A 10,559-nucleotide genomic window follows, 5' to 3' on the forward strand; every position below is an offset into this window, starting at 1 on the left:
ACCGAATGTCATTTTTGATCTGTATGGACATTTACAAGTGAAAGCGAACGAGAGAAATTGTGCAAATGAACAAAGTTGTGATGCATGCTTTTCCGAAGGAAGAGAAGCATGTGTACATGGAGCAGATGGGAGAAGAAAAAATAAAATAAAAAAACACTAGTAGAAAGCACAGGGGGAAAAATGGCAGCTGTACAGAACTCATCTAGCGCTCTGACTTCTGGCAGAAAGCCATTATAAGATATCTGATGGCTTCATCACCTCATGTGCGCTGCACAACAGAGACTCGCCGATCGATATAGAATGCTGTGGACTCACCAGATGGCTTTCTCCAATTGTGCTACTTACAAACAAACACGTGACTGGCTCAACTGTTCTGGGGAACTACGGTAAGCTTCATCACGTAAAATAATGTGACAGGTGAAATGAAGAATGCGATATGCTTTATCTCGTAATGTATTGCACAAGTTGACTGCAGGAATTAACATAAAAAGTTGCTACAAATATTCAAATTCACTGAAACTTCAAAGAAATAGTTGACGGTTTTGAAAAATCCTCCCGTGGTTTCTTCCAAATACCCCGTTATACAGTATACCACCCAAGCCTACAGGATACTTGACTTGTAACTAACCTTTCCTATGGAAATAACAAATGCTATTTGTTGAATATTAGTAGTACAGTAATACTCCTTTGCATTTTTGTAAGGCTCAATTTCCCCCCTTTTCAAGGAATGTGCACATGGAAGTTAGAGGTAGCCTAAATATTCATAATTTAAAAATCGGGGGGGAAAATGCACTTACTATGTGACCTAAATGGCTGTGACTTAAACTAGACAAACTGCCCACAGTTTTGGTCGACTAATAATAACTAACAAAGGATGAAATGACTAAAATGTGACTGAAAAAAGGTATTTAAAAGGTATTAAAACTAAAACAGCTGTCAAAATTAACATTGCTAGAAGCCATGTATTTTCAGTCAACACACACACAGCAGCTAAGTAAAGACTGCCAATGGCTACACACAGACTAGGCTTAACAAGTACACGCAATAAAGCTGTGTTGGACAGATTGTGTAGGTTAGGAGGTGACCTAACCTGCAAGCTGAGCCTGGTTCACAGCTTCCCCTAGAGTTCAATAAAGTAAGCATTAGCCGCCAGGCCAGTATGATAAGTTATCTCAAGGTTAACTGAGGCCCAGGCCTACTGTTACTGTACCTGATGGTGCCGGTGGGCGAGGGCAGAGGGCTCATGAGGTGGGCGATGTTGTCTGGAATGTTTATGGTGAGTGGAGAGATGTGGACTGGTTTTACTGGAGACTCAGGCGCCTCACGCTTCTCCCTCTTCCCACTGGACAGGGCTGTGAATGTGATCTTGATGTTTGTGCTGGGAAACCTGAAAGTGCACCTGCAGAGAAAAAGAGACAAAAGGTTCAAAATCACCTACCACACAACATAATGCAACCTTCCAGTCTATGTGGACTCTGAGCATCCACACACTACATGTTAATGTTTTTAAATGTATGTAAACTGTAAAAAGTATTTTGTATGTAATGTATTTTTCGTTATACACTACATTATATGGACACCTGTTCATCGAACATCTTATTCCAAAATCATGGACATTAATATAGAGTTGGTTCCCCTTTTGCTGCTATAACAGCCTCTACTCTTCTGGGAAGGCTTCCCACCAGATGTTAGAACATTGCTGCGGGGACTTGCTTCTATTGAGCCACAAAAGCATTACTGAGGTCGGGCACTGATGTTGGGTGATTAGGCCTGGCTCGCAGTCAGCGTTCCAATTCATCCCAAAGGTGTTTGATGGGGTTGAGGTCAGGGCTCTGTAAAGGCCAGTCAAGTTCTTCCACATCGATCAACAAATAATTTCTATATGGACCTCACATTGTGCATGGGAGCATTGTCATGCTGAAACAGGAAAGGTCCTTCCCCAAACTGTTGTCACAAAGATGGAAGCACAGAAGTCTAGAATGTCATTTTATGCTGTAACGTTAAGATCTCCCTTCACTGGAACTAAGGGGCCTAGCCCAAACCATGAAAAACAGCTCAAGACCATTATTCCACCACCAAAGTTTAAAGTTGGCACTATGCATTGGGGCAGGTAGTGTTCTCCTGGCATCAACCAAACCCAGATTTGGCCGTCGGACTGCCAGATGGTGAAGTGTGAGAGAACGAGGTTCCAGAGAACGAGGTTCCACTGCTCCAGAGTACAATGGCGGCGAGCTTCACACCACTCCAGCCGACACTTGGCATTGCGCATGGTGATCTTAGGCTTGTGTAAGGCTGCTCGGTCATGGAAACACATTTTATTAAGCTCCTGACGAACAGTTCTTGTGCTGACGTTGCTTCCAGAGGCTCAGGCTAAATATAGGCTGTGGTAGCCTAATCAAACACACATTCTCATTGTGGGGTAAACAACAAGCAGTGTGAATGCCTAGAATGGAGATGTCCATATACACCAAGGTTCAATCAGTGCAGGATCAGGCTCCATCACCACACCCCAGAGAGAGATTGAGGGCCAGATTGTTATGCCAGCCCTGCTTCCTTTTGGTCCGGATGCCAGGTGCTGCAGCACTTGTTGCCAAGCCCCAACAGAGCTGGCATAGAGCACATTGAGAGAACAGTGTCCCTGACACCCAAGTCTCAAATTAGCATTGCTACTCAGAGGGTGAAAAACTGCTGGGAGCCAGCCTGGTGAAGCCAGACACTTCAATTATGCATATGCACTCCAACACCCTTTCAGAACCAATGTAATACCCCTGTCAACAAAGAGCATGGGAAACTAAATGATTTGATGAAATAGGGGGATGTTGATGACCTCATTATGCAGACCACACATAACTAGTGTCTAGTGGGAAAACATGTTTTTTCAAAACTAGTTATCAGCATGGTACAGGGATGCAAACTGGTGAGGGTCCAAAAAGGTGACACTTTTTTTTTGCTGCACTGAAACATGCAAAACATCCCTGCTAGGGGGAAATGCAGGTTTTAACTAATTGAACAAAGAATATGATCTACATGATCAGTCTCTGTGTAAAATAAAGTGGTAATTGTGAACCTAACTCACAGCTAAAAAATGTAAAGAAAGCAATCCAATGTTATTTGTTGCCTAGACTTTACTGCAAATGACACTCAAGTCTTGAGAAAAAACAATACACTAATATTGCAGTTAGCCATGACAGCCTTTATAATAGAACGCTTGTGACCATGACAGCCTTTATAATAGAACGCTTGTGACCACACACACACACACATTGCACATGGGAAAAATACATTTTAAAGTAGAAATAGAATGAAACAAACAGGCATTCTATTTTTTATCTATTATTGTGGTCACTATAGACATTGATCAAGTGCACAAGGCTACATGTGTGCAAAAATAACATTCACCGAATTAAATTATAATCCCCCACACGTGTTACTGTCAAGTTCAACAGAACAAAAACAATATCTTTGGGCTGCACTGCACATTATTATATTGTACACCTTCTGCCTGTGGACATCTGTTCTACAATGTGCCAGCAAAAGTGAGAAAGTGTGTGGTGTTCCTTTCACCTCTATCGTGGCATCCAGCTTAAGCCAGGCCCAGCTCCACACCCTGAATGTACTTGTTTAACTCACCTAATTCTCTCATTCTGAAAATTAACCACATACTGTAGAGGGAAAACATTAGTTAACAGATAGTGGTTAGTTCTTTAGCTAGTTAACATTTCACACAGATTGCCAGGGTCCAGTAAGCAACTAACGCGTTATAACTTGAGGAATGGCAAGGAGTCGTACAGCAGTTAATACTATAGAGAATTGATTAGGTTACTAATGTTAGCTGTCTACTTTTTTAGCAAGCTAGTTTTCACACCATAAACTCAATTATTTGATCAGTTAAGTTGGCTAATGTTGCTCAACATTTCTCTGGCTAGCTAACTGAGAATTCGATCCAGCTAGCAAGATACTTAACAATGCTAATACCAGTTCCACCACACTTTCTCCCTCACCACAAACTTTCCAAATGCCATTAGTTTTTCAATTACAGCTCATGAAGTACGCTTCATCACCTTCTCACCCCCATCTCCATGGTCAGGCTTCTCATCTAACGTTACCTCTTCGTTATCGTTCAGGGGATGCGCTGCTGTAACTGGCAAGCTGCCTTTCCAGAGCGCTCGCTGATGCTGTAACTAGTAAGTTGGTTCTCTTTCTTCAGTCGCGTGCTGCGCTGCATTCTGTTATGTAAACGATTGGCTGAGGCTTGGATACAGCCAGTATTGCTCCAACCCCCCCCCCCCACACAAACTTTTATCATTAGATCTATACGGATCACGTAGGTCACCGAATTTGGATTCAAAACTGCAAATTTCGCCAAAAGGTGATTAGTTTGCATCCCTGATGGTAGAGGCAGGTAGCAATATTCAATAGGCCTAATGATGCCTTTGGATCGCTCAAACTTAAAAAGCACAAGAAAGAGGATCGACACCCACCATCTCAGATTGTTCTGAAATAATTTCTGTTAGAAACAGATAAGATTAGCATTCCTGCAACATTGAGCTAATCTATTGAACCCAACTGGTCATTTTAATTTATAGGATTCATATAATATTCAATAAATATAGCACCTAAGATCTGATTTGGATCAAACTTTTTTCTAACAATGAGTTACCCATGAGGTATCCAAAGAAATGGTGTGAAGCCACCAAGGACCCCCCCCCCCACACACACACACACCCCATGCAGATCCCACTCAATAACGAGTATACAGTATTCGTTCTCCATGTAGTAAGGGGCTGAGGATCGGCGTATTGTTTCTTCATCCTATGTAATGTATCCTCAGTGAATTTGGTGATGTTCAGAGTAGAGGCATGGCCGATTAATTAGGGCCAATTTCAAGTGTTCATAACAATCGGTAATAGGCCTTTTTGGACGGCGATTAAATTGCAATCCACAAGGAGGCTGCATGGCAGGCTAACCACCTGCCAAACAAGTGATGATTTAACAAAAGTGCATTCGCGAAAAAAAAGCACAATCGTTATAATAACGTACCTAACCATCAATGCCTTTCTTAAAATCAATACACAAGTATATTTTCTAAAACCTGCATATATAGTTAAAAGAAATTAATGTTTAGCAGGCAATATTATCTAGGGAAAGTGTGTTACTTCTCTTGCGTTCAGTGCAAGCGAGTCAGGGTATATGCAGCGGTTTGGGCCGGCTGGCTCGTTGCGAACTGTTGAAAGTCCATTTATTCCTAACAAAGACAGTAATTACTTTGCCAGAATTGTACATAATTATGACATAACATTGAAGGTTGTGCAATGTAACAGTAATATTTAGACTTAGGGTTGCCAACCGTTCGATAAAATACAGAACGGTTCCGTATCTCACTGAAAGAATAAATGTTCTGTTTTCGAAATTATAGTTTCCAGATTTGACCACATTAATGACCTAAGGCTCGTATTTCTGTGTGTTTATTATATTAAGTCTATGATTTGATATAGCAGTCTGAGCGGTGGTAGGCAGCAGCATGCTCGTAAGAATTCATTCAAACAGCAGCTCTTAGCAATGCTTGAAGCACAGCGCTGTTTATGACTTCAAGCCTATCAACTCCCGAGATTAGGCTGGTAATTCTAAACTATCTTTAAGAACATCCAATAGTCAAAGGTATATGAAATACAAATGGTATAGAGAAGTAGTCCTATAATAACTCCAACCGAAAACTTCTTAACTGGGAATATTGAAGACTCATGTTAAAAGGAACCACCAGTTTTCATATGTTCAGGAACTTAAACGTTAGCTTTTTTACATGGCACATATTGCACTTACTTTCTTCTCCAACACTGTTTTTGCATTATTTAAACCAAATTTCGAATTTTTCATTATTTGTTTGAGACTAAATTGATTTTATGTATTATATTAAGTTAAAATAAAAGTCTTCATTGTTCAGTATTGTTGTAATTGTCATTTATTACACACACAAAAATCGGCATCGGCTTTATTTGGTCCCCCCAATAATCGGTATCGGCGTTGAAAAATCATAATCGGTCGACCTCTAGTTCAGAGAAATTAGTCATTGAGGTTGTTGGGTTTATGTGCCATCTTGCATCCTGATATTACTTGGTTCTGACCACTGATGGTGTTGTTCCTGCTATTGAGGGGAAAATCACCTAATAGCAAGAACAGCACCATCAACATTGTGCTCAGCAGCACACTCACATGGCACCCATCAGGGTGTCTTTGATACAGGAATGCTGAGCTCTGAGACATCACATTCCTCGCAGAGTGCTGTGTGTGACCAAAGCCAACACACATTGCTTTTACAACGTTGTGTGTGTGTGTGTGTGTGTGGGCTCACTGATCCTCTGTCAGTCAGGCACAGACGCATACAAACAGAATTCCTTTTGCCACCAGACCCCCAATCTCTACTACCTGAGGTAAAGAATTCCACAAGACCACAAAACCCACCCCCCTACCAGACAATTAATGTTATTATATAGTCTACTATCGGCTTCAATCAATTCATACTTAAATGTTTTCAACAACAAAAGAAGCTTGGTTAAGAGGATAAGCTTGCATGGAAATCCCAAGTCATTTTGCAAAGAGCTGAGTTTTCCCACAGTCTCAATGCATTTTAACATTCAGGCTCCTTTGCCAATTTCCATCCTTGCTCAATGAGACCAAACATTTTGTAAAAGCAAATGCACAGTTGCTATGTTATGCCAGGATGTAGAACACAATGGACCCTCAAAAGATCAAAAAGTATCCAAGCTCAGGGCAGCAGAGACAACAAGTCTTCTCTATTTCTTTCACTTTTTTGCCCAAGATAATCATCCCTAAAGATTATCCGAAAAACACAACATCCCAATGAGATCAAACAATGAGCATCAAACTAATATAACTGCTTTACACAGATTCAGTTAGGATGTAAACAGTCATAGCAAGACTATGCCATGGAGTAATTTTGTAGGCGTGTGAGAGCAACAACATGGAGGGCTGGGCAGCAGTGACTACTTCATTCTGGCAATTTATGTCATTCTGTTGGAATCCAGGGGACATAAAGAACCCCAGTCCAGAGCTCTCCAAGCCAAGACTGTCTGTCCACTTCCCTGATCATTCTTTGCCTTAGGTAGGGTGGGTTACTATAGTCATTATACCCATGAAGCCCAATTCCAAAATAAGGATATCACAAGGTTTTCTTGAAGCTGTAGATGTGAGCGTATAAAACACACCCCTGATTTAAAGCTCTTTAGTCACGTCAACCTGATTGATAAGGGAATTTGAGCCCACTGTGCTTCTTAGTTAGGAATCAACATCTCTTCAGTCTAAAGTGCTGTGATACAGTGCATGAATGGGTAAGAAGACTGGGTGGTTAGTTAAAGGGGCAATGAGCAGTTGCTACATCCATTTTTGAACGTATAAATTAATTATATGTACCCCACTGATTCTTGAATAATATAACTTGTCTCATGTCGTACCTCATCACAACCCAAAATAAACATGTTTTACTCCAATGTTTGTCAAAGTAAATGCAAACAAACACTATATAGGGTGCATTCGTAAATTCACTCTGGCTTTCCACGCTGATTTCAGAGCACTCTCATCTGAGTGTACCAGAGTGCAGAATAACTGATGAATTTACAAATAGTGCAGCACCAGTTGAATATCACCTGTCAGTAAACATTGGCAAAAAAAATATTAAAATTGTTGCCAGCAGCACAGTTACAGTCACCAACGCTCTAGATAACAAACAGCCTAACCAGCTCTGCTAGGGCGATAGAAATGGTCAGAGTGATGTGTTCTCTCATTTGTGTCTGGAAGTAGCTAGCAAGTTAGCCAACTTTAGCCAGTTAGCTTGAGTGATTGACTGATGTGAGGTCAGAACGCTTGGATCAACCCTACTCCTCGGGCAGAGCGTCCAGTGTGCGCTGACAACACTCTGAATTTGTGCGCACTCTGGCACTCCAGAGTGAATATATATATACACACCCATAGCCTCAAAACACGTTTGAAACTATAATTTTGGATGGTCAGTCCTTGCACCCATAGCTCTATATAGCTCTATATATGAATTTGAGAGTGGTTACATTTCTCCAGCCCCATCCCTTAGCTTTTTACCGAAACAGGGTTGGGGAGGCCACTTTGTTATTGTTTCTACTGCTGACTGCTGCTTTAAGAATGCAGCTTTGTGTTTGTATGTCACTGAGGCAACTGACCAATGAATGAGCCCCAGCAGCCCACTACATTTTGTTGTGAATTATGCATCAAATATAAACATTCAAAAGTGGATTATGGCACAATAGTGACTTTCCCTAATTAAATACAGGGTTGTCTTCAGATTTAATGGTTGAGTTGGATTGGAGTGTATTTTGCAAGTTCCTTTAGAATAAAATGGGCCAAATCTGACAAAACAAACTATGCATACCGGGAATTTGGCATAGAAATAGAATCTCATTTTAGTATTATGGAATTCAAATCGGTCTAAGAGAATAGAGTAATGTTACCGTGATGGCAAGAGGAAAATAATGGTCAGTGAATATTGAGGAGACTATTTCTTATGTATTGTAACGTTAGCGTTGGCCTTTGTGACCTGCCATTATAATTTTGTGAATGGAGCAAACTGAACCAAAACATCTATCTTCCGAGTTGTGCAAAGCTGACCCGTAATGACCCGAATCAGAAATGTTCAATTGAGTGATGGCCTAGTGATGCACATCACACATGTTATAAAGATACAGGCCTACAAGCAACGTAGCCACCCACAAACTTAAATATAAACAAAACATCGATCATATCCACCTGACTAACAAAACACTTGCACAGAACTATATGACATTGTTTACCTGTATGACCAAGTACACAGCTAGCTAGTTACAATAATGACACACTATGTGATTGCAAATCAACTGAAAGCTGGCCGACAGACAGTGTGCTGTAGAATCAAGTTCGAATACCGCTAGCTACATTTGGCTGTCTTAATTCAGAAGATATTTTATAACAATGGGAGGGCAGTTCATAACATGTAGCTACTAGTATATGACAAACACTGTCTAGCTGACGTTAATTAGCTAGCAAAGATGAACCTACATGGCAAACACCACCCCTTAGTCTTGCTGCAACAGCACGTGCTTTGTGGTAATTCAAAACAAAGATAAGATAGCTAGTTATTCTAAATACATGTTGAACTTACATTCGTGGTAGTTGTAGAGGAGGGGCACCCCGTCTGAGGAACACTCCATCCACGAACACCCCATTTTTGCCGAGGCATCGCAAGTAGAAATCTCCACCACCAGTGGTATCGTCACTAACAGTGAATATTTCGAGATGTCTTCGAGAAATAAAACTGGAATGACCCATGCTCACATCCACCGAGCCCTGAGACGAGTTCCTCCCGATAGTCACCGAGCGCTTTTTCATCAAGTATTCGAATTCACGGCCCTCAAGCCGGGCAACCGGCCCAGACGACCCGCTTAACACCGCCATTTTACAGGATAAAGGGTATATTTGACAAATTCTTATTTAAAAAAACACCGGTATGGAGATGCCCGTGTAGGTGTTTTAAATGCCGTTGCAAATTGTCGAATCAAAAAAAAGGGGCATCAAATTTAACACAAAAATGTAAGGGAACGTGCCAGACCAGGGACAGCGGCTCCAACCCAGCGCCGCGACACAGAGAGAAAGGGTAGGAGAAGGCTCCAACCAAACAAACAACATGTGGATATACCACGATTGACAATCCAATAACCCAATAAAAAATGAACAGGCACTTGACGCTACAAAGAGAAGACCAATCAGACACAAGAAACAGCTGATCATTGACTCAAGGTTGGTTGAACTGTAGCGTACGCGCATTGTGTTGTCAATAATTACCACATACAGAAAGTCAAAATTGGCTATATCTTAAAAATTCATGAAAACGAAAATGTCATTTTTGGTCTTAATTTAAGATTACGGTTAGGCATACGGTTAACAGTGTGGTTAGGTTTAAAAATCACATTTTAAAAAGATAATTGTAGAAATAGGCGGGGCTTATGACTTTGTGGCTGTGGTATGTAGTGACGACCCGTATTATGCGTGGCGAGATGTAAGTCCCGGCACTATCGTTTAAAAAAAAAAACTTCAAACGATGCCATTGCCAAGATGACAACGATTTCATGCTTTATGAGTGTTCTTTTTGTTACCATAGAATTGGATTATTCGTAAAACAACATTTATGTTGATGATGACGTTGTGATTTTGCACTGCATGTTTACATATTCAAAGCAACGTCCCATATAACCGAAAGTATGAACAAGCTTGACATTTTGGATGAACAAATTGCCAATCGGAAGAATGGCTGGTATAGGCCGAGAATAAAGACTGAGACAATTTCCACAATAGTCACCATCCAACGCCTATACATTATGATCCACCACCAGGACTACTACGGATTCCATGCCTGGTATTTGATAGGACACCGTTTGCAGCAGCTTGCCGGTTTGTGTTATGGTACCCAGAATGCCCTGAGACCCCTCTCGTAAATTATAGAGGTCATAGTAGTCTGAGAGCTTTAACATCATTTTAGAAAC

General features: G+C 41.0%; 1 protein-coding gene across 2 annotated transcripts in view; it reads right to left on the minus strand.

The window, feature by feature from the left end:
- LOC139564777 (forkhead box protein K2-like) overlaps nucleotides 1–9,716 on the minus strand; it is a 32,550-nt gene extending 22,834 nt beyond the window's left edge. The window contains exons 1-2 of one of the 2 annotated variants that reach the window (XM_071384570.1): nucleotides 9,182–9,716; nucleotides 1,211–1,399 (exon numbers count right to left, since the gene is read on the minus strand). In XM_071384570.1, coding sequence (XP_071240671.1) covers nucleotides 1,211–1,399; nucleotides 9,182–9,474 — 482 coding nt within the window. In that variant the 5' untranslated portion in view covers nucleotides 9,475–9,716. The remainder of the gene's footprint in view (nucleotides 1–1,210; nucleotides 1,400–9,181) is intronic. The other variant, XM_071384569.1, reaches the window with a different exon arrangement.
- Between the last annotated feature and the right edge of the window lie 843 nt (nucleotides 9,717–10,559).

Source organism: Salvelinus alpinus, chromosome 36, assembly GCF_045679555.1.
Source record: "Salvelinus alpinus chromosome 36, SLU_Salpinus.1, whole genome shotgun sequence".
NCBI classification, from domain to species: Eukaryota; Metazoa; Chordata; class Actinopteri; order Salmoniformes; family Salmonidae; genus Salvelinus; species Salvelinus alpinus.